The 25,637-nt window shown below is 45.0% G+C and overlaps 1 protein-coding gene across 2 annotated transcripts in view; it reads left to right on the top strand.

Annotated features, from left to right (window-relative positions):
- Nucleotides 1–25,637, top strand: part of LOC135393015 (uncharacterized) — a 126,055-nt gene that overhangs the window by 60,160 nt on the left and 40,258 nt on the right. The window contains exon 4 of one of the 2 annotated variants that reach the window (XM_064623612.1): nt 25,395–25,556. The exons of the other annotated variant lie outside the window; for it this stretch is intronic. Coding sequence (XP_064479682.1) covers nt 25,395–25,556 — 162 coding nt within the window. The remainder of the gene's footprint in view (nt 1–25,394; nt 25,557–25,637) is intronic. 2 annotated transcript variants of the gene reach the window in all.

Below are 25,637 nucleotides of genomic sequence, written 5' to 3'. Positions count from 1 at the left end.
TTGCGTGTTTGAGACCCCTGGTCCATACATACATCATGTCGTCATCTGCATTAGTTATTGCGTATTTGTTTTTTGTTTTTTTCAAGGTCCACCATCAGCAGAGCAGTGCCAGGCATTCACCTCCAGGCCTCATAACGGCGCAGACTGCATGATGGCTGACTGTGCACTCTTAGATATATGTCTTCTATCGTGCCGTTAAGAGCTGCCGTGTCTTCTAGATTCACGCTCAAGGCCCAAGTTTTAGACGACAGATGCCCACGTGACTCGGGAGAAAAGAAAATGCCATAAAAATTGTCTTGCTTTTTTTGGCGCGTACGCCTTGTAGGAAACACGTTTATCACGTGACCAGGAATCGGACGTCGTAACGTCTATTTCGTGTTGTCTAAATTTTTGCCGTGGTTTGTATGCGCTCGGAGTGATCACCTGACCGGCGTCGAGGACCGGAGTCACGTGAACTATGCGACGGGGCCAGACATGCTGGTGGCGCGGTAGTGGTCGCATCTCTTCTTCGATGCCTTGGCGCTAGCGTTTCCTCGCTTTGCTGATTCTGGGATTCTTTGACAGGTAAGACACCTCCCTTTAATAAATTTTATTGCGATAACTATGCTAGCAGCACTAGTATTGTAGTGGCTACCTGTTACTTCCCCACGCTTCTAACGAGCATTTGGAAGGTGCAGATGCGAATGGAAGTGTCATGGCGGTCGTGACAGAACGTCAACGAAAGTTATGTGGTGATGCTTGAGAAGTTGAGTAGTGAAGGTATTCGAGAGAAGCTAATGTGTTATCAGCTCTATCCGGTTTGTAGCTCTGTTAGAATTGCCTCTAAACGTGGACTTCACGAGCGCTAACGTTTGTGTATGGCGGAGGATGTTTTTGTCTTTCGGGGGCTCGTTTCGACCGTGGTTTGAGTAACCATTCTCTGTCTCAGCTGGCCGCAGTGGGTGTGGACATCACCAACGAACATTTCACTGGTGTTCAACGTGCCGCCTGGAGGAAATGTTCGTGCGGTTCATACCGAAGACTGACAGATATTAGCCGGTACAGGGCACAAGTGTTACCGGGATCATGCGTCCAATGCTGACACTCACCTGTCGACCACGTGCAAGGTAATACAAGTGGCCGCGTCGTTCGCCTTGCATGCGAGACGAGTTGATTGTAGTTATTCGTTCGTCATGGATAGCTCGACCTGACTGGCGTGTTGATCTCAGCCGCATTCAGTAAGACACCTCTTTGATCTCTCCTCCTACATACTTGGTACTGCTGTGGTACCAATGTACCATTTTTCTCTCCTCGCTGCCTCACCTATCATCGTTTTAGTATAAGCTATAGTTCGTACCCTTTCACTGTTGTCATTAGTGACTTTTATTACACTTAAACATTAGTATCCGTTCTTCTCTCTTCACTTATCTGCTTTGATGTTTAGGGGTAATTTCCTCAACAGAGCCAGAAACCCCTGAGGTGAGACAGCATGGCCAAGGGCAGCAACCCACTATTCAGAGTAGACAAATGCTACGCAGCTTCCTTCCGGATTCCTCTTTGCAGCATCATCTTGCCTACCAGTCAGGCTGTGTATAGTGTTCACAAGTTTTTCTTTTTTGTTATTTGATTTCAGTTTACCTTATCAATGTGCAAAAATATGATATTCAGGGGGACATTTTCTTGTTTACACCTGAATAAGCTAGGGTGCTTTTAAGAGGTGCAGACTTTTGTTCCTTATCTTATAATCATTACTCAGGTGGACTACATCCATTTTCATTCACCGGAACTTGAGTTACATACTGTGTTATTCATTTCCTTCTCTGAAACCAGGGAGGCTCATGTGTGGCTGAAGTCTTTCACCAGGGTAGCAACGCCAGAACAACTCCAGCAAGTGCTCTGCAGTTCATCTCTAAATTAAAGAAACCTACGTTTGATGCACTATGTCCTCATGAGATTTTGTTCCTGCTACAACTCTGCACTCTGTTTCACGATAGCAAAAAATAACATTACCGACCATTACCATGTGAGTGGTGTACTGCTGTGTTCAACCAGTTCAACTTATTTTGGGCATCCTGTAAAGCGTGTGCAGCTACTTCAGCCCTTATTTCCCTATTGAAAAATACTACAGAAAATCTCACAAAATATCTTACGAGATTCTTAGAGAATTTATGTGTGATAATTGGACATTCTCCCCCCCTCCCCCCAGAACTTTCTCACACAGTTTCTCACAAAGCAATCTCTCAGAACTGCCCCCCCCCCCAGTTTCTTACAGGAATCTTACAGGATTTCTTTTAGACGTTCTTACCAGGGGAAAAAGAGCCACACAAGCCGGCACGAGTGCTTTCCATTTTTATTGATATCGCTTGGGAAATTCTTCCTATGAAACACAGATGAATCAAGCCTTCGCTAGATACCACACAAACAATAAATAATGATACCATGTAACTTGATTCAGTTGTCACGTACCTTTGAAAAGGCATCCGCTCGCCATCCACGCACACTGCCGTAAAAGCGCTGAACGGATCGTACACGTACTTGAAATGTCCAATGCGACGACCAAAACATTTCTGCGTGTGATTATGCCATGTCTGTGTTTTGCACCTTGGGAACTCGTAGGCTTTCTTGCGTAAAAGCACCATCCAACTTTCTCGAGACGAGAATGGGTTACGACCACGAGCTCGGATCCAATGCGTTAATTCCCGCTGCCTGCCGCTTCTTACGAGTTTAACCTAGAAGAAACAGCATTTCAGAAAGCACGGTTACAACTGGTGTGTGTGTGAGACATAGGCATAGAAATATGTAACATACCGTTTGCCCAAAGCACAGTTGCTATAACGATCTCACTGCATTTTACCTTCCATGTCTCAGAATACCTGCGAACTGGGGTAAAGACGCATAAAGAATGGGAATGTATAGCACGGACGATTATATACCACACGCACATATGCTACATACCACAAAAGCGACGAAAATCCTGAATCCCAGGCGATATTTGCTTGATATGCGTTGCTGCGTCCATGCGCTTCCTCGCTTCAAAGCAGACTAACTAATTTGCTGGCGGTTGGAAAAAACGCCTTCACTAATCCACGATGGAATGTCATAACGGGTTATATAATTAATAGCTTCAATAGGAACGAGAAAGCGGAGCAACCGTGGCACTTCTACCTAAGAGGGATTATTCACGAACATACGAAATCGCACGAACTATTTTCCAACACGGACGACATATCACTCTCTGCGGCCCGTCTGTTCTTGCTTCATGTTCTTCCGACAGGGAAATATCCTTAAAAATTTCTCTTCAGACTGAAAAGAAGTTCGTGAGAAAGTCAGTCCTGTATGAATCACACTGTTTTCTCATAGAAATCACAAGGTCAGACCCTGAATTATCCTACAGGATATTTTCTCATTGGTGTGCGGATATGTATACGAATCTGCATCCTCTGTAGGAAATTCTGTGAGACGAAGACGCTTCTATAAGAAATTCTGAGAGAATGCCATGTTTCTAAGAGATTTCCTGTAGTATCTTTCAACCGGGTTGCTGGTAACACTGGTGCCAATACAGTTGTTAGATGAGCTGTGTGACAGTGTATAATAGAATACATCCTGTGTTTGAATATGCATAAAAATTATGCATGTGTACCATATAATGTGTATATGTAAATGTTAGGTCTTATATATTTTAGTTATCGTACCATTTGAGCTAAATGTTGACATTTCAGCTGTTTGAGCCTAGTGCCCTCATCCTTGACACACGTACAAGTGTGCCCACACCCTCGGTGGAACCTACACAGCTGAGAACTCTCTGTCCAGGTGGCAAATGGAATAGTTCTTTCATGAAGAAAGCAGATTTCCGCCAGAAGACCAAAAAGCACTTTTTTGAAATAGTACCAATTACTTCTCGCTTTTGTAATTGGAAAATATAGGGGTTTTTAAATACTTCGACTCGTGACTTCAGATTTATGTCACACAATAATATGAGGTGACAATGACGCAGGCGAGCTGGTGTCGTTGGATTGTGTCCCTCAATCTCGGGTTTATGTATGTATTGCACAGTATTGGGAATCTGGTTGAACAATAAATGTGTTAAACAACAAACAGTTATCTGAAATATATACGATGTGCAGAATACTGTATACGCTATACTGTACAGTTCGCTGCAGTTGAGTTTCCGTAGACATGGCGGGTATTAATGATAAATGTTCAGATTTACGACGAGCTCCGCATTGAATACCTCATGAAACAAATTCTTGCGTGAAACATATTCTTAGGCAAACAACAAGTCCTTAGGAAAGAAGGAAATACAGCCAGCCCAGATCGGACGTCTGGAGACCGCAATGCAGAGTAAATCAGAATCGCTTGAAGGCGCGAAGCTGCTTTGAATAATAACAGTAATGATGACGAAGAACACGGGTTGAAACAAAGTAAAACAAAACATTAGACCACCCAATCTTTTACGACAATTAGTGCAAACAAATCGAGCAACAAAGGGGGACGTCTTCCAAATATCACAGTCGCACTTCACAATGCACTTCTCACATTGCCAACATGTAAATATAACTGCAACGCCAAGTAACCACCAGACACTTTCCACTGGTGACGGCGATACAACCAATACAGCGTTGCGGTGAATCGCAAGAGGCCCACGTAACGCGTCAGCAAAAACCTCATAGCCACGGAGATGGGTGCTTGGGTTACGTGTTGTGAACAGCCGCCGAGCAGAAGACGATTTCATTCATTGAAAAAGTACAGCTCACATGTTATACCTGCCAGCGCAACTGTAGCAAACGATTCACACACAAAAAACAGTTCTTTGTCGCGTGTTATCCGAACACCTTCAACGAACGAAGAGAAACTTTAGCCCTCAGACGCGACCAGAGACCTTCTGGCCTTATAGGTACGACCAGGCTCCAATAGCTCCCAATAGAGCCCATAGTTTCAGATAATTCACACAACACTGGGCACACGACCAATGAAATTGCGACATTGTGGATATTATGCACAACCAGTCGGCCAATCAGGGGCCTCCATGTCTGGCTGGCTTTTCGGTCGGTCCTGGCTGCCATCGACTTCTACTGGATTTCAGGCCTGCCGCCGTTACTCGGTATTCAAAATAACTAAAGCGATTTTGGGATAAAATTAATATATATTTGATAGAAAGCACTAATTCAAAGATCTGATACATGGGTGCACTGTGCGTACAAAGCCCACTGCGTTGCTGACCCACTGGGACAAAGTTCGAACATGAAGCAGAACGAACACACCTTTCAACTCCTAATACCGAGCCAGTCTCATGAGTGCGTACCATTTTATGATGAGCATCTTCTTTCGCTGCCTGCGGCGCATCCATTATAGCGAAGCGAAAAGCGCTTGTGAGGCACGTAATCCTGTCTTTGTTGACAGTCCTCGAAATCCAACGGCGCAGAAACTTGTTCTTCACGCTCCAACTCATGAAGCATTCCGGTACCGCAGTTGACAAATTGTTCGTGGGATAGTAGTTGTGTCTAGAAACAGGACAACACGCGTAGACTCACAATGACGCACGAATAAACCCGCGAACATATTTGGGAAAACTGTTCTGTCGATTGACACCACCGAACACAGGAGGACGACAAGCCGGCCATGATATTTCGAAACTATGCTGAAACGGCCGAGACGCTGTACGTACATGCGCGCGTACAAAATGCGATTTCAAAACCTTCTCGGCCAATCGGAGCGCGTGTACAGTCTAGGCCAATGGGCTTACAACATGGTGTATGGGCACAGTGGTACGTACTCTACAGCCTCGTCCCCGTGTGCCTGAGGAGGACTGGTACGACCACTGATCTCTATGTATAAAGGCTGGATCGCGCATGGGAGAGGGGCTCGTGGGAGAGAGGCGCGCATTCGGGCCGCCATGTTGGGAGGCCCTAAAGCGCTGTGTGTGCACATAGAAAACAATGGGAGGCAACGGAGATTGTGAGTATTTATTGCGCTGCAAACGTTGATCGTTGTTTGTCATCACACAATTTTGTAAGGTGCCAGTACACTGATGTATCCTAACAGTGTTTCACGGGTGTCCTGCCGTTCGATTCTTAATTACGTTATGTTCTGCATTGCGAAACTAGACCGTGACTGCAGTGCAGCGCTGGGGATTGTACTACAGCACGTTTCCCAGCCAATATTTCAATAAGAAACGATGTGCGGTTAACAACAACCACGTATATAATATCCCGTGCTGCGTTCTGGACAAAAATTGTTCCATAACGAACGGTCCCGGAAAGATACGCTCGCAGGCAGAAAGAGATCGTTCTGTAAAATCACAGCCGTTGTTTTAGCCGTGTATGCGTTTAGTATGATTCATATCAAGCATCGCCGCAGAAAGAGTGTTTTAGTGAATGACAGCGGTGCCTTGCCTCACAAATATGGACACACCGAAGCAGCCCAAATAATTACTTCACGCAATTAGATCACGCCAGGTAGTGATGCAAGCTTAATCAATTAAGTTAACTAGAAAGTGGTAACACCTCCTTGAGACACAGGACTTATCTCTTTTTGAAGTACAGCCCTTCTATGTTTGTTTGTTTCTTCCTTCGTTTGTTCTGATTATTTGCAGGCGCGGTTGTGCCAAACTGAATGTTCTTCTGGAGTACTCACATGCTTTTGCTGAATACAACTGCAGCTTGAGCAAAGCTGCTTAGGGACGGGGGCCTGCTATCGAGTGCTGACTTTGTCATGCTTGTCATGTGGAGCACGTTGGAAAAAATGCAGCTGCACATCTGAAACTCCAATCAGTATCATCGTCATCTAAAAGGGAGCGTCGTAACACCGTTGAGAGACAAGACACGCTTTCTGAAGATCTTCTATGGCACCTTCCGCAGTTTGCACAATTTTGTTCAGCACCGAAGTCTCTCATAGGAAACACTTTGCATTAACTGTGACTCCCATCTTACATTTTGATGTGCAAGGGCCCTGTTGCACTACACACGTATGGTCTGCAAATTGTAACAGGACGATTTGGAGCTTGAAACAGTTGTGATTTTGTCGTTTTGGCCCTCGTGTACCCCGTCTGTGAAGTCTAACACGATATGCTTTTGTAAAGATCACTGATGATGAGTAAAGAGAGCATACATTTTTCAAGTTCAACATTTATTTCTTGCACTTATGCGTTTCAGGATACAATGAACGTGCAGGGATGTAGCAAAAGACTACATTTATTGTTTTGTGACCTTGCTACAATGGCAATATATATTTTAGGTATGACAATGGACAACTCTCTAAATTTGTAGCACTCAATTTTAGGTTGGAATGAGCAATGAATAACAACTTCCCTCCTGATATTTTCCCATATATGCTGAATTTTAAATTTAATGTGATCAAATATGTGATAATATATAAGAATATAATAGAGTCAACCCTCTATTTATGAACACCCTCGGTTCCCCGAAAAATCGTTCATAAATCGAGGGATTCATAAATCGAAAAAATTCAGTTAACTGAGTACTATCGAGCAAATGCAACAGTATTTCCGAGTTGGGATTGTGTTTATAATGCCATATATTGTGTAATTTTGCTTTTGACCATGCCTTCTGCTGTATCAATCTCACAAAGAACAGACATTAGCGCATTCACACTCTGTTTACTATGCAATACTAAATTGTTTAATTTTGCTTTAGACCATGCCTTCCGCTGTGTCAGTCTTGGAAATAAGAGATGTCACCACATTCCCACTGGACTGGTCTCGGATTTCCTCAGGGATTTTTAACCTCCGTTTATTAATCTCCGGGTGACAGCGACCACCTTATTCATCAACTGAGGTCAGGAACACCCGTTTGTTGTTCGGATTTCGAGGGGTTAAGAACCGAGGGTGCAATACCTGGAAAACGTTGTGTCTGTTCAGGCGTCATTCATAAGACCACGGAATTATCCCTTTGAAGGTTTCTGTTGACCTCGGAACGATCCGTTCATAAATTGAGGGCAAAAACGCTGGGCAACTCCTAGTTGGTTCCCAGAAATTCCGTTCATTATCCGAATATCGAGGTTCATAAAACGAGGGAATTCATAAATCGAAGGTTCATAAATCGTGGGTAGACTGTATGTGATAAATGAATGTGATCAACAGTAGATGTAAACAACATCAGTAGCCAGAGAAGTGCATTCTTAAGAATTTTCTACTTATAGCATATATGTGCATGCCTATTAACTGAAACAATGATCACAGTTCCCTGACAAGTTTTAATTTCTGAGAGTGTGCTGTAGAGGCGGCATAGATCTACAGCGGTTAATACAAGGTATTATAAGTAGTAAGTACTGGACTCTCACAGTGCACAACGCTACAAGGCTTCTGGACGCCATTACTTAGCAATTAGAGCTAATTGGGACCCCCCACATTAATCAGCATCATCCAATGAGTCATCAAACTAATTGGGGAACGTCTAACTCGTGTCCAGACCACCCGAGCGTTGTGCACTACGAGAGTCCATAAAAAATAAAAAAATAGATAGAGAGAGAGTGGAGAGAAGGAGTTTAGTTGAAGATCAACGACGCCATCTTGAAGAAAGCGCCCGGAAAGGCCGCTGACCGTCGCTGGGCGACCGAGCACAGAACCAGGTTGCAAAGCATTGCAGCTATGACCACCAGTTCCGGACATCCTGTGACGTCAGCTGTGACGTCATCACGGCATGTCTGGGCAAGTTAGGACAGCTCTGGACATGCAAGGAGAAAAACACTCGTAATACAGAGGCTGGCAAAGCAAGAGTATGCAAATCATCTATAGCTAACAACAAAAAGAATTAGTTACACAACAAATGAGCCCACCAGAACAGGAGCGCAGAACCATGCGACTGCTCCATCCGAGGGGCAGGCAGAAACTGACTCGTAATGCTTTTTTGTCCTGTATAAAGCCCCGCAGCTGCACCCCCTAGCGATTACTTTCTCAACTAATCTCACAACAAAATTATTAAGAATCACGCCAGCGCTACTCCCGTTCCCAAGGCAAAAGAAGATAGAAAATGGCGGGGATGCCCGGACAACAGCAACCAACACCCGACGTGCACTGGCACGAAAATCGCAAACAAAGCGGGAACAAAGTTGGCGAAAGCATTAGTTACACAACAAAGCACCTCACCACAGCAGGAGCGCAGACCGATGCGACTGCTCTCCATGACAGCCAGCCAGAAACTGAGCGAGCGCGGGGAGCGCACGTCTGCGACAGCCGGAGAGAAACTGACTGGGGCGCCGCTCCGCGGCCGCTACGCATACGCGCTCCTAGCGCCCTCTGGGGCGACCACCTCCGAGAGGCTAAGAGTGAAGAGCATTCCTGCGCCCCCTGCTGGCCATTCTCATTGGTCGTGATGCTAAGAGAGAAGAGCATTCCTGCGCCCCCTGCTGGCCGTTCTCATTGGTCGTGACGTCATCCTATTGTCTCAGGGCTACCCTGTTTTTTTTCACTAATGCTCCTTTGGTCAATCTACAATGAAGCCACAGTATGACGTCATCATGCACCTGCGTGGCTCAAGGACGCGTACGCTCTAGACAGGGGACCTATTATTTATTGAATCACTATCCCATGATTATTTCCTTTATTCTTCTATAACGATTGAATAGGAAACTATTGCAGTAGAGCACCATGCATGAAAGCTGATCGTAGGAATTCCAAAGTCTTACTAAATGAGACTTGCAAAAGAACAAAATATCCTAACACGTAACTCCATCAACGGCAAATAAGAGGACTAGGCACTCCACAAATCAACACAGAGTACGGGTAAACAGGAGCGCAGAACTCAGGGCAGCACTATCGTCAAGACAACAATGTTCCTTGTCAAAAAAGAAACAAAATACAAAACGTCAACACAGGAAAGCATGCATATCGGGGCATGTCAGAACACGTCAGGACAAATTGTACGATTGCTGGGCAACAGAGGAAAACAAACACTTGAACAGAGTGAAAAAGACACTCACCATAATTTTTCCCGTTCACAGCATTCCCTCATTGTAAATCCGCTCGTCACAAAATCCACCTGCATCGTCGAGCACCATTCACCAGTGACGAACCACACATCCGCACCCCATCAGAGGCAGACAGAACCCCACCGAAGCTACGTCCTTCCACTGACGGCCAACGCCAGGAGCAAAATTTGCGTGTCCAGACCCGTCAGTGTCCAAGAGAGAAGTGAATCCTTGCGCCCCCTGCAGGCCGTTCTCATTGGTCGTGACGTCATCCTATTGTTTCAGGGCTACCCTGTTTTTTTCCACTAATGCTCCTCTAGACAAGGTCAACCTGAAACAATGGTCTCGTGGTATGACGTCATCATGCACCTGCGTGGCTCAAGGACGCGTACGCTCTAGACATGGGACCTGTTATTTATTGAATCACTATCCCTAGATTATTTCCTTTATTCTACTATAATGATTGCGTAGGGAACTATTGCAGAAAAACACCATAGACAAGAGGAGATTGTAGCATTTCATTCCCAAAGTCTTACTGTACAGGAAAAAAAAAATGGTTCAGCAAGACATAAAGTCACACACCTGTCCCCCTCGCGGTTACTCTCTGAACTAAATGAATCGCAAAATTATTAAGAATAGCTCTACTCCCATTCAAGGCAGCACTATCGTCAAGAATATGCCTTGTACAAAAAGAAAAAACTACATGTAGAAGGAAAGCATGTCAGAACAAGCCCAGGCATGTCAGCACATGTTTGTCAGACAAGGGGGGAAAAAGCGAAAAGAAACAAAGAAGGAAACCAGCATCAAACTATTTCTAAGCACACGCACTCCTCTTATTCAAAAACAGTGCTCATCATAAATCTGCCCAGGACAATACACACTATTTTTCTATTGCCACACTTTTTTCCAGTAACGGTCAATGCATTGCTACAGACTGCGTGACGTCATCACATCCTGTCTGAAGAAGAAGACACCGGCAAAGACTCCTATTATTTATTGAATCGCAAGATTACTTCCTTTGTCCTACTCTTAATGACATTGATTCTCTCATTAAAATTCAACAAAAAAGCACCCCGCATATTAACGATTTTCACCCCAAAGGCTCATCATGGTCATTAGAATTACAGTAAACTGCCACTGCTCTTTTAAAATAATAAGTGAGACCACTCAACATCACCTCCAGGCTTATGTAATACATGACCCTTTCTATGCTCATACATTCGTTGTCTGAGGCTACACCTGCGAGCAAAAAAGGCGCGGAAGCCGGGTGGGCAAAGTTCCATTCGCGCATTGCGAGCATAAAGGCGGGAAAGCCTGGGAGCAAAGTTCTATTCGCGCATTCCAAAGCACAAGAGAGAACGCCTTTACGGGAACACGATAGCATTCCTATACTATATTAATGATTATTGCATTGCAGTTTGATGATTATTAATGATTGAATGAATTGATGAGTAATGATTATTACAGTGCGGTGACTCGGGGAATCGCGCGCGTCCAAACCGCGAGAACGGGTCCGCGTTGCGCTCGCGCCGCGGGGAATCGCGCGCGTCGCAAGTCCAAACCGCGAGACCGGGCCCGCGCGCGCGCTTCGCGGTTCGGGCGCACTGTTTTATCACTTAAACAGCAACAGAGCTGACATCGTAGAACCCTCGCGATAAATCTGTTATTCCAGCGCCGGCAGAATGTATTCAGAAAAGGCTTCGGGTGTGTAAGGTCAGCCCAAGGCGTGTTGATAGGAGCGCGCTGCTCTGTTGGGTACCCAAGCTTGCAGCCAGCGATGCTGGAATGATCATTTTATTTGATTTTATTTGGAGTCATTATCGGCTCACCTATTTAGTGAAGACCTATGAACACGGTTTGGTTTAAAAATGATGAGAGCTATAGTGTGTAGCGAATGATGTTCACATATACGCGTCTGTATAATGATCGCTGCGTAGAAGCACGGCACCGTTTTCTTCGTAGCGAACATGCATTCCTTTCTTTCTTTATTGGTTCGCGCCGGCCGAGTGGCGATATCCTATTACATCCGGAACGAGGACCGATTGTCTTGCGTAAGCATACATGTCTGTGCCGTCTTTTGGCGATGGCAGGATAATTATTGACCTGAGGAATAATATGGATTTATGTGGTTGTGAAAATAGACTTTGTGTTTGTGAGTGTGAAAATGTTAGTGTGTGTGTGTGTGTGCGCGCGCGCGCGCACGCGCTGGGACCCCACTTGACAAGTAAGTGTTTGCCTTTTCGTGTGGCACGAGTGATACATTTATGTACTATTGCGTGAAATAGTGGTTTAAAAAATAAGGGTAGTCGCGTTTGCATTGCTATCTGTAGGATAGGACGAGCGTTTTTAATGGAATTGCCTCGCGAACCTGGCGAAGTCTTTGTTTTGGGCAGGGTATCTTATGAGTGCCCGACGCCGGTCCTGCTGTTGTTTGTTTGTTTGTTAGTATGTATCTGTCACGTTCGTAGCGCTGTTCAAGCGCTAGCCGCGTAGCGATAAGCGGTGATTCTCCGATTATTCCTGAGCGGTACGACTTAAGCCTTTTCCCTGCTCACTTAAGGAAATTTGTGTATCCCTGTCCTGTGACACAAATGCGTGTAATTTTTCGCGGTTCTTTTCTTCTTTCACTGCTTTTACTCAGAATGTAGGTGAGGGGGGAAAAAGTCAGCATCCAGGTAGAGCAGGAGAAAGCCGCTCGGCAGAGGAGAGTTCATGAGAATGGAATTTGTTTGTTTTTTGTTATATATCGTTGAGTGTCAGTATTCACTAGAGGTGTCCGAATATTCGAAATTTCGGATATCGTTGGAATATTGTTGATATTCGAACCCTATTCGTATTCGAAAATTTGATAATCGAGAAATTCGAATATTCGAAAATTTCGAATAATGGAGCACAAGCGCCAGCATTCCGGCTAAAATGAACAGAATTCCAGGTATTGGGATTAATCTTGCGAAAATTCCACGTTTGGCACGTCCTTAGCGCGATTTCCAATTGGAATCGGACTTCATGTGCATCCAGCAAAACCGCAAGTTGGCTTCACAGCAAGCTTCCGCGCATTGCGTGCAGCCAACTTTAAGGCACAACGTCTGGTAGGTACCTAGCCGATTTGATTTTTTTATGTGTGCTTTCGTTATTTTTTAAAAGATAATACAGACTCGAAGAAGTGTTTGTTTGTTTGTTAGTATGTGTCTGTCACCTTCGTAGCGCTGTTCAGGCTTTATTTTCTTTGCAAAAATTCAGACTTTATGGTATTAAGCTGTTCGAGTAGAAGTGACTTTCCGTGCTCGCTTAAGATAGATTGTGTATCCCTGTCCTGTGCTTTCTTCACGCAGGGCCAATGCAAATGAGTATTTAGCATTATGGAATAATTATCTGATAGCAGAAAAGGGTGTCTTTGTCACAGTTTATTAGCGTGTGCGTCGTTCTTTTATTTTTTATTTTTTTCTCTTATAGCTATGCTAGCAAAAGTGCGTGTAATATTTCGCTGCTCTTTTCTTATTTTCTCTACTTTTTATGTAGAAGAAAGCCTCCTGCGTAAAAGCTGAATAGTGTTCTACCAGTGGAAGTGGGGTTGTTTGTTTGATTTTGTTGGGTGTTCGATATCTTGACAAAGTAAGCAGAGCTTAATTTTGCAGGTTTTTGAGCAGAAATGCTGGTATCTGAGCACGGAGTACAAATTTATATATTTCTCTGCTCCCTAAGAAAATTTGTAGGTCGTTTTCCAAGCAGACCGCGTTTAGTTTACGCAAAATAGAAAAATGAAGTTGTGTATGCTCTATGATGATTCGCCGCAGGCTTAGGCCTTTTCCCCGATCACCAGTGTTTTCGCATTCGATGTCGCATGTCTAGACTTGTTCAGTAGTGTTGCAATTTTTACCCTTCGCTAATATCTTGTTGCTGCCGTCTTGTGTTAGACGTTGAGCTTCGTAGCGATGTGCGGTAACGCTACGATTATTCCTGAGCGCTCCGTGTGTTTAATGCGTTGTCCTCTGTGCGTGCATGCGTGTGCTTTTTTTTCCTGATTTTTTGACGTCGTCGTGGCATGTCTGGACTTGTTTAGCAGTGTTGCAATTTTACCCGCTGCTAGTATGTTGTTGGTGTCATGTTGTGCTAGCCGCGTGGCGATGTGTGGTGACCTGAGGTCTTAAGCCTTTTCCCTGCTCACCTAAGGAAATTTGTGTATCCCTGTCCTGTGCTTTCTTTACGCAAGGGCAATGCGTCTGTGTATGTGGCACTATCAGATACCAGACATGAGTGACTTTTTCTTGGTTTATTGGCATATGCTTCAGGTTTTTTAAGTCAAGCACAAGTGCGCGCAATTTTTCGCTGCTCTCTTCCTCAGATCACCGATTTTACGAAGAAGACAGTCGCATGGTACATCTGAGAAGAGGGTTTCTCTGATTGTTTGTTTGATTTTGTTGGGTGTTCGATATGTTGAGGAAGTCAGCTGTTAAAGGTATCCGTGAAGAAATGCTTGCATCTGAGCGCGGGATAGGAATTCCTGAAGCACGGCACCCTCAGTGTAAATTAATTATTTTGGATATGAGTCTGCTTCCCTGCATGACAAGGCTGAAATGGGAAGAGAGAAAAAATTGGAGCGCTTCATTAATAGCGATCCAAGTAATAGGGCAATTATAGTTTCCATAGAAAGTAGAATTTTAATGGGCTCCTAAAATTATAGTTTAGTTGTAGTTTTTCTAAACTGCAATGCAATAATCATTAATATAGTATAGGAATGCTATCGTGTTCCCGTAAAGGCGTTCTCTCTTGTGCTTTGGAATGCGCGAATAGAACTTTGCTCCCAGGCTTTCCCGCCTTTATGCTCGCAATGCGCGAATGGAACTTTGCCCACCCGGCTTCCGCGCCTTTTTTGCTCGCAGGTGTAGCCTCAGACAACGAATGTATGAGCATAGAAAGGGTCATGTATTACATAAGCCTGGAGGTGATGTTGAGTGGTCTCACTTATTATTTTAAAAGAGCAGTGGCAGTTTACTGTAATTCTAATGACCATGATGAGCCTTTGGGGTGAAAATCGTTAATATGCGGGGTGCTTTTTTGTTGAATTTTAATGAGAGAATCAATGTCATTAAGAGTAGGACAAAGGAAGTAATCTTGCGATTCAATAAATAATAGGAGTCTTTGCCGGTGTCTTCTTCTTCAGACAGGATGTGATGACGTCACGCAGTCTGTAGCAATGCATTGACCGTTACTGGAAAAAAGTGTGGCAATAGAAAAATAGTGTGTATTGTCCTGGGCAGATTTATGATGAGCACTGTTTTTGAATAAGAGGAGTGCGTGTGCTTCATGGAGGAAGGAAACACAAGGAGCGGCCCCTCCGACAGTTTTCTATCGGGACGAGCGTAGCCGGACTCGCATTGCATTCTGGGATGCTCCTGTCTACCACGTGACCGCTCACGTGACCCTCCAGACAGCATGGCTCCAGCAAAGCAGACGACGCGAGCTGTAGTTGTGTCGCAGTTCAGATGGCAGTATTACGTTGAACGCGTGCTTGCACTTCATTTCTGTGTGTTCGAATGTTTACCGTTCTATTAGAAGACAAGTCACATTGTGCAGAACGCAAAAGGAGTACGCGGGACCAGAAACATCACGTGTGGCAACGGTTACTTCTAACGTATGTACTTTTCTTGACTAAGTGGTAAAGAATGCCGTCCCATTAATCAGATTTGTACAATAACAGAAGATATGAAATGAATCTGCGGCAGAGTTTGAGGTCCGAAATGAACAATTCAAGATGATTCGAAGGCACACGGGCGACTAAAGCAAGTTACCGTGTACTTACGAACAAAACGCGTTCCCGTGACAGACCTGCTTTCAACGATGAAAGATCCTGCTTTCAGTTCAACGATAGCCGCAGCCGGGACAGGAACACATTACCATACGCCGTTTCTACGACGGTGCTCACATTTTCACAATAAATTACTTTCAAAAGGCAAAATCATACGGAGAGCAGCGCGAGAAACAAAGCCTTACAAAACCGAAACTTTAGAGGGGATCACGTGGTGGACAGGAAGCAATGGCGATTTTGACTCGAGCGACCGCTAGAGGGTGGCTACGCTAGTCTGGAGGGAAGAGCCGCTCCTTGTGTTTCCTTCCTCCATGGTGTGCTTAGAAATAGTTTGATGCTGGTTTCCTTCTTTGTTTCTTTTCGCTTTTTCCCCCCTTGTCTGACAAACATGTGCTGACATGCCTGGGCTTGTTCTGACATGCTTTCCTTCTACATGTAGTTTTTTTTCTTTTTGTACAAGGCATATTCTTGACGATAGTGCTGCCTTGAATGGGAGTAGAGCTATTCTTAATAATTTTGCGATTCATTTAGTTCAGAGAGTAACCGCGAGGGGGACAGGTGTGTGACTTTATGTCTTGCTGAACCATTTTTTTTTTCCTGTACAGTAAGACTTTGGGAATGAAATGCTACAATCTCCTCTTGTCTATGGTGTTTTTCTGCAATAGTTCCCTACGCAATCATTATAGTAGAATAAAGGAAATAATCTAGGGATAGTGATTCAATAAATAACAGGTCCCATGTCTAGAGCGTACGCGTCCTTGAGCCACGCAGGTGCATGATGACGTCATACCACGAGACCATTGTTTCAGGTTGACCTTGTCTAGAGGAGCATTAGTGGAAAAAAACAGGGTAGCCCTGAAACAATAGGATGACGTCACGACCAATGAGAACGGCCTGCAGGGGGCGCAAGGATTCACTTCTCTCTTGGACACTGACGGGTCTGGACACGCAAATTTTGCTCCTGGCGTTGGCCGTCAGTGGAAGGACGTAGCTTCGGTGGGGTTCTGTCTGCCTCTGATGGGGTGCGGATGTGTGGTTCGTCACTGGTGAATGGTGCTCGACGATGCAGGTGGATTTTGTGACGAGCGGATTTACAATGAGGGAATGCTGTGAACGGGAAAAATGATGGTGAGAGTCTTTTTCACTCTGTTCAAGTGTTTGTTTTCCTCTGTTGCCCAGCAATCGTACAATTTGTCCTGACGTGTTCTGACATGCCCCGATATGCATGCTTTCCTGTGTTGACGTTTTGTATTTTGTTTCGTTTTTGACAAGGAACATTGTTGTCTTGACGATAGTGCTGCCCTGAGTTCTGCGCTCCTGTTTACCCGTACTCTGTGTTGATTTGTGGAGTGCCTAGTCCTCTTATTTGCCGTTGATGGAGTTACGTGTTAGGATATTTTGTTCTTTTGCAAGTCTCATTTAGTAAGACTTTGGAATTCCTACGATCAGCTTTCATGCATGGTGCTCTACTGCAATAGTTTCCTATTCAATCGTTATAGAAGAATAAAGGAAATAATCATGGGATAGTGATTCAATAAATAATAGGTCCCCTGTCTAGAGCGTACGCGTCCTTGAGCCACGCAGGTGCATGATGACGTCATACTGTGGCTTCATTGTAGATTGACCAAAGGAGCATTAGTGAAAAAAAACAGGGTAGCCCTGAGACAATAGGATGACGTCACGACCAATGAGAATGGCCAGCAGGGGACGCAGGAATGCTCTTCTCTCTTAGCCTCACGACCAATGAGAATGGCCAGCAGGGGGCGCAGGAATGCTCTTCACTCTTAGCCTCTCGGAGGTGGTCGCCCCAGAGGGCGCTAGGAGCGCATATGCGTAGCGGCCGCGGAGCGGCGCCCCAGTCTGTTTCTCTCCGACTGTCGCGGAAAGCAGACGTGCGCTCCCCGCCCTCGCTCAGTTTCTGGCTGGCTGTCATGGAGAGCAGTCGCATCGGTCTGCGCTCCTGCTGTGGTGAGGTGCTTTGTTGTGTAACTAATGCTTTCGCCAACTTTGTTCCCGCTTTGTTTGCGATTTTCGTGCCAGTGCACGTCGGGTGTTGGTTGCTGTTGTCCGGGCATCCCCGCCATTTTCTATCTTCTTCTGCCTTGGGAACGGGAGTAGCGCTGGCGTGATTCTTAATAATTTTGTTGTGAGATTAGTTGGGAAAGTAATCGCTAGGGGGTGCAGCTGCGGGGCTTTATACAGGACAAAAAAGCATTACGAGTCAGTTTCTGCCTGCCCCTCGGATGGAGCAGTCGCATGGTTCTGCGCTCCTGTTCTGGTGGGCTCATTTGTTGTGTAACTAATTCTTTTTGTTGTTAGCTATGGACGATTTGCATACTCTTGCTTTGCCAGCCTCTGTATTACGAGTGTTTTTCTCCTTGCATGTCCAGAGCTGTTCTAACTTGCCCAGACATGCCGTGATGACGTCACAGGATGTCCGGAACTGGTGGTCATAGCTGCAATGCTTTGCAACCTGGTTCTGTGCTCGGTCGCCCAGCGACGGTCAGCGGCCTTTCCGGGCGCTTTCTTCAAGATGGCGTCGTTGATCTTCAACTAAACTCCTTCTTTCCACTCTCTCTCTATCTATTTTTTTATTTTTTATGGACTCTCGTAGTGCACAACGCTCGGGTGGTCTGGACACGAGTTAGACGTTCCCCAATTAGTTTGATGACTCATTGGATGATGCTGATTAATGTGGGGGGTCCCAATTAGCTCTAATTGCTAATTAATGGCGTCAAGAAGCCTTGTAGCGTTGTGCACTGTGAGAGTCCAGTACTTACTATTATATACTGTGAATGCATTTAAAAATCCCATGTGACACATATGCTTTTACTTTCTGGAGGTGCTGTGGTAATCAAACTTTCTTGGCATTACGCAGGTTCTGCACCCATTTCTTGAGTATGTCGAGGCAGCTGTGAAGTAACCTGTATTGATGATGATTATTCCAATTTTTATGGTGCATCGACAACAAAGGTCATAATACATCAGAATATCGGTTTAGATGCAACTAGTTAAAAATAAATACGTTTAATAAATGCATTGGACAAATGTTAAAACATCAGTCTAAAACAGGGTTTACAATCCCTGTATCTTCTAAAAATTGAAAAGATTAAAAAGTATTCTAAAGAGAATTATAATTATTATATTGCTGGGTGAAGGAGCCTAAGGTGTATAAGATGTGTTTCAGATGTTAGAAAATGTGCAAAATTGAGAGAGGCTAACCACAGTGCGTGCACTGAGGTGGTTCCTTCCTGTAAGGTAGAAACCCGTGGCAGAGGAACATGATACTTACCTGCACACTCAGTCGCATCACACTGCATAGACGATCCTCTGAATAGCTCTATGAGAAAATCTGTATTGAGAGACCACTTTTGCCTTAAAAACTGCTACAAATAGCACGACACGCTACAAATTATTATTATCGCAACAAGCTGACGATATAGCTCAGGCACGAAGGCGGTACTCAAGTCGCGCCACACCACCGTTACGTAGGATTCTTTCTCACAAATCAAACCAAGGCACAAAACAATACCAGTACATGAAAAAGGGTGACAATCGTGGTCTCATTATGGCGTAATACCGAACTTGTGCGCGAAGGTAATTCAAAGAAATGAATGTGCACTCGCTTCCTTAGAGAACATCGTGTACCATGCTAGCAATGCATGCAGAAAAGCGCTCGAGTGTTCGCACATATATTGATGACAACACTACCAGTGTAGTGTAACACGTTCTCCCAAGCATATTATGCACTCAAACTGCATTTGCGGCCTGGTAAAATGCAAGTATGTTCGATTGAACCTCGGAAGAGCGATCAAACAACCTGCATCCAGTGCTCGTTTTGGGCAAAAAAACACTTCATAATTGTCAACTAAACATACAGAATGGACGCCTATTTATTCCTTGATAAAGAATGACTCACCTGTATAAATTTAGGTCCTGTATCCTTGCCAGTACAATTGGTAGGATCGTAATTGCAAGAAGTTGCCATGATCGCTGCGGCGATTGTTGTGGGTACAGTAAGAAGCCGGCCGTTTTCTTCACGCTCGCGCTCCCTATCCGCGATCCAGCCTTTTACAATCGAGATCAGTGGGGACGACCAGCAGGCGCCAACGCCGCCAACGGGCGAGCATTACTTGGCATTACGCAACACCAGTGGAGCGATTTCGCACGGAAAAATTTCTGGCATATTAGTTTCTCGGCGGGAAGAACAGTTTCCACAAAAAAAAAAAAAAAGAAGAAGAATGGAGTTCGGGAAATTTCATAGTCCCTTTAAGTTATCAAGTCTTGCCCCATGGACACCATCGGGTGCACTAATTTTTCAGTGAAAGACCGGATAACCAAGAGTGCCCATGTTTTGCATGCATCTAGATCAATGAATAAAGAAATAGGGTGTGGACACACATTGACAGAATAAACCTGCAACACCCTGCTGCATTGCTGACAAGAGAAATGACTACAGGAAATCGCGGCTTTCTTGCGGGTCTTACATTCCAGGCAGATGTAACCGATCTTTTTTTTTCTCTCATCTACGCAAATACCAATCCGGACAGTTATCACGTGCAATAAAGCGGACACGCAGAGCCACCTATGGGTAATGTTTCAAGCAGATGGGGCGACGCGTCTCTGAGACAGGCGGCGTGGAGCAAAAAGTGCCGCATCTTGCCCCACCTTACCCTATACGACACACTTGCGCGGTTACCAGTCATTCGTGCCTGGCAGTGCTCCCCTGCTTGTGCTGCTCTCACACGAGCAGGTTGCACGTTGTTAAAGGGACGCTCTCGTACAGCCGGGGCGATTCGGAAACTTTGTCAAAACTAGCTTCACGAGTACTGTACACATACAACCGTCAAAGTTTCATTCGGAATAACCAAGTTGTTTTCGAGGAATTTGTCGAAACGTGCCGTAATAGCAGAAGACGAAATCTTCGCTTCTCCCATGCATACGTCACGTATGACGTCGGCCTGCGGGCACGTCGTCGTTGTCATGGTAATTGTAACTTGCAGAAGCACCTTGGGTAGAGTCATCCCCTTTGCTCTCGAATTAAGGACACTCAGGCATATACCTCGCGAGCGGAGAATGTAGTCCGAGCATTGACTGTGGGGTCCCCGATAATGTGGCGCATAATCGGATACGTGGAAGCTAAGTCACGCGCTTCCTTTCTGCGAGTATTTAATGCGGTTTTTACATAAACACGCACTCCTTCTTCAGGTATGTCGTCAGCGACACTTCATTTCGAAGCACGATCGGTGTGCAACGGGGAGTGTAATCGAAGCGCGCGTAATATATTTTTGGTCGGAGCTGTAATGCGACCGCGCGCGCCGATGGCCAGCGACTTCAGATTTGTGATTGTGGGTGGGGTTGTCCTGCGACTTTTAACTTGTCTCTGAGGATTAACGTAGTTGTTCTAAACTACCATGCTTGCCACTTCTTAGAATGTGCGTCTTTCACCTGAGAACTGAAAGAAAATGTACGAGAGTTGCCGCGGTGCCCAGTAACTTCTGAAAGTCGTCTGCTCACGCCGAAGCACTAGCGCGCAAGAGCAGACGATTCGTGTATCCTATCACGGACTTTCCCGCAGGGCGACGTGGCCGTTCTTATTGTTGCCAACACAGATCGCGGCATGCTCTGCAATCTTTATCAATTTAATTCGTTTATTTAATAACTGCGGCGTGTTTTGTCGGGTAAATTCGCAGTATTCCATTTTCAACAAAGGGCAACCGAATGGTACACTTTATGAGATTGGCGGGGGTACGAGACCGTCCATTTGAACAGAGTGGGTACGAAGTCGGGGTGCTGTTCGTCAAGTGACGGCCGTCCTACAGTACTTATGAACAGAAATACAGAAATCAATCATTATCGGTTATACATTCGCCGAGCTCTGTGCGCTCAGACCAGAAATGAAATGGGCGCTGCACAACCGAGAACTTTTCGGCGCCTCCCACGGGTTCATGTCAGGTGACCGAGAGACACGGAACAAGAAGGACGGACGACAAATTCTCAGACTCGGCGAAAGGTTTCCACGGGTTCCCATCGGGCATTGTACGCCCAACTGCTCGACATGCAAGACTTACAACGAAGACTTACGTCTGGCGTCGAAGGAAATCGGAAAAAGCCTATCGGTTGCAGCAACCAAATAACTCAGTAATTAGGGCAACCAAGCGCAGCACATTTTACAAACATCCCACCACACTCACAGCTCACAGCGGGAAAAACAACGTGGCGGATGGCGCAAGTCACACTAGTTTGTTTTCCGCCAAAGAGGTGCTCAGGGAGAACTGCGCATGCGCCGCCCGCTCCCGTGAAGAAGGCGGATTGAAGCATCGGGATTGAAGCCTTATTATTTTTATTTATGCGTTAGCATTAGAAGCCTCGTGCCAAAGGAAAAACGGCGGTGTCGATGTGCGGACACGAGAAAGACACGATAAAGAAAAACGAGGACAAAGAGCAGGTTGAACGACATGCGAGTTTTATGTTATCTGTACTCTCAGACCGCGACTTAAGGATATGAGAGACTGCGATGGATCCAAATCAGGGGCTTCCCCTACATCACTGGAGCCAAACGTCCTGGATACAGAAAGGCCAGAGTTGCCATCTACGCTAAGGATGGCATCAGCTTTACACCTCCAGAGGTCCGCAACAACGTTCACGAGTACGGTGAGTCCTGTCCCGTACGCCTTGCCACAGATCTCAACGTCGAAACTGTGTACCTCCAGCAAGTTATTATACAGATGCAAGCGCCAACCACACAAACCAAAAGAGAAAGAGGGAAAAAAACGAAGCAAAAGAGAAAGGAGGAAGTAAAACAAGCAATCAAAGAAATCAAGCAAAACAGAGAGCAGGAAGCACAAGAACGAACCAAAGGCTTGTGCTAACGCATTTCGACAAGATCCACCAATGGATCATTTCACATTTCAGTTTTTGTTGGTAAAAAAGGGAAATTTACCTCGTGTCACGTCGTGTTCTGCTACTCCTGACATACGCCCCCCCCTCTTAAAAAAAGACTACTTCACTACTTCTTTTGTTCTCTGTTTGTATGCTCACTATTCACATGTCCTATATCCACACTAACTTTCCCCAATTATTAAAACAAAACTACACATGTGTTGTGGTATGAAACTTGATTGTTATCAAACCTCTCAATCATTGCAAGGAAAAAGTTCCGAATTTAACCACTTCTTTTTTTTTTTTTTCGTACGTCTTATGCGGCTTCTGTGCGGGCTCATAAGTTCAGCTTACGACTTTTCCTTGACAGTCGCATGAACAGGTATATGTTCTGTTAACAGAGGAAATACATAAAAAGGAAACCGAAGCCATCGTGAGGTTTTTAGGTCGCTTAGCTGGAAACATAGTTCCCAAAACAGACTTTCGCCAAAACCTAACGCGTCGCATCTTCCCTTATACGTTCTCTAAAACCTGACCCTAAGAAGAAGCCTCTAAATCTAGGCTCGCTAGATGGGTTGACTCCGCGCCGACATAATGTAGCCTATCGTCTCCAGAGGGTTCTACGGGTGACTTCCACAGGTTTTCCTCACACCGTGGCACACTGATGTCTCGTCGACAGACGCTACACCGCGGACATGACAGCGTATCACATCACTACGCTGCAGTGTTGTACATAGCGGTGCTACTAGTAGCTCCGCTACCGTATTCGCTCTTTTTTTTTTCACTAGCGGAGTAGTGATCCCGCTACATTTCAGTTCAATGTATTTCCGCTACGAATATGGGTAGTAATTTTCATAATATAGAGGACGTGGAATAGAGATAAAAAAGTGAGACTAATGTGAGGCGGATTTTTTTCTTGTTATTCCTTCCAGTTCTTTGTTAATCAGGCAGACTATTATGATGATTTTCCCGAATTTCACTAACTGTCATCAGCAGATCACGAACGAATGTTAAGGAGAGTTTGCGTTATTCTGTGCATATTTTCAAGTTTTTTGCTCACATTCGTGAAACACAGGCGTGTGTGTATAACATACTGCAGAATAGGCCACAAAGCTAGTTTCCTTCATACAATCAGTTGCAAAACTTGTGCCAGCGTGGGGCTGCTGCAGCCAAGCTTTTCCGTTTCGGCAGCCATGGACCCAACAATAGGTAGTTTCATCAGCAGCATGGTGGATCATTATTTCATTCCCCGCATCACCTCCAGCAATTGGGAAGAGTATCGCCCCTGGCGATGAAACCTCCCTTCCATCATCTCGAAATAAAGTTGTTGTTATTCATGGTGGTTCAAGCGGTATGTAAAGCTACAAGACCTGTAGGAAACCCACAGTAAAAGCGGTACATCTTGCCAAGTGGAGAAAAACCTTGCCCGCAGAAACAGGTCTATAGCACATTTCGAAATGGCAGCTTTATTGTTTGGAGCAGATAAACCAAGCGTCGGGACCAGGAATAAGAAAATACATCGGAAACGGAACGACATATCGCTACAGTCATTGCTTGTGTCGCAAGTGAAGTATTTCTGGCAAGATAGAGTTATCTTGGCTTACACAGGGCGTCGAACGCGATCTGGTTATGTTCTCACATCAGATACCTTATACTGTAGGTATGTGAACCTACTGTATCTAGGATAAATAATCTTATTATTCGGGAGTAAGTGCGTGCCAACGTGCTTAGTAATGTTCTTGGCACACTTGCTTGGTGACAGTACACAGTTCGTGTAAAGCAATTGATTGGTTACTGCGTTGGACGTGTTCGGAAAAGGGGTGTACGATTTTTTGTTTCTGTGAATGCTTCATTACGGAGGTAACCTCACCAGGGTAGACTCTTCCTGAGGAAAAACGCTTTGTAAGGGTGTGTGGCAGGAAGAATAGGAGCAGCGGGCAGGCAAGAACAACAACTACAACTAATTCCTGTGAGATGTCGAATTTTGCACAGTATGTCAACATCACTGAGAAGGTTATCTATCATTCTTGGACAGCGTTGACCCGGCGAAAGCATGTGCAAACATTCGCTTCGTCCTGTTCGCTGCTTACTGATGGCTAGATGAGTGGGCGCTTATGATGGCGCACGACCACGAGAAAACAGATGGAAGAGTTGAGATTGGGATTCGCGGATATCTCGAACGAAATACTGTTATTGCAGAAAAAAGTATGGTGTTGGAAATATTCTGACAAGATAATTATACGCGCTAAGCGCATGGAATTATGTATGAAATGCGCATCATCATCTCAAGGTCAAGATCAATGTGAAACAATATAGCTTGGCTGTAATTAGTGGTATACTTTATGCTGCATGCTATGTGAGGGAACATAAATATTGCACCATCTACACACACATTCGGCAACGAGGTGCCTACGGTATGGTGTTCCTTCTACGGTAGAAGAAATGTAGGAGCGTGGTATTTATGTTACCTTTATTTGGTAGTGGTGGTGGTATTGCGTTGGAAATTTTAAATTTGTAGCGACGCCAGCACTGTGTTACTTTTTCCCTTACCCTTACTCCGTCAATTGATTTTGGTAACGAGCGCAACGCTGCTACACTTTACCAGACATAGAAATTTAACGGAGAGAGATTTTCTATGCGGCAAACGAACCCCGAGAAGGGCTGCACGCTTTATGGATGAACATGTACTTCCCGTGCAGCTACAGAGCTTCGGCTTAGTTTCCTGCACATGTATGTGTGCACGCGCATATACTATATCTGTGACATTATGTTAGAAAGGCAGTAACGATATTTCCTCTTTCAGGTTTACCTCAACGGAATATATATTGCTTCACGCGCTGAAGTAGATGAACTGTCATACTTCTACAATAACAAACCCTTCACAGGACTTATGCTGACGGAGTTCCATATGACTAAATGGTATAATTACGTCGGTGAAACTGAAGTCTTCAAGGAAGGTGTAGCCGTAAGTACGGGTCTTAGGTGTCACATTGGAAGTATCACTGACTGCACATAAATAATGGGGTACGAATCGAGGTCCGAACGA

Source organism: Ornithodoros turicata, chromosome 4, assembly GCF_037126465.1.
Source record: "Ornithodoros turicata isolate Travis chromosome 4, ASM3712646v1, whole genome shotgun sequence".
Taxonomy (NCBI): Eukaryota; Metazoa; Arthropoda; class Arachnida; order Ixodida; family Argasidae; genus Ornithodoros; species Ornithodoros turicata.
Note: the sequence above shows the minus strand (reverse complement) of the source record. Positions and strands in the feature narration are given on the sequence as shown.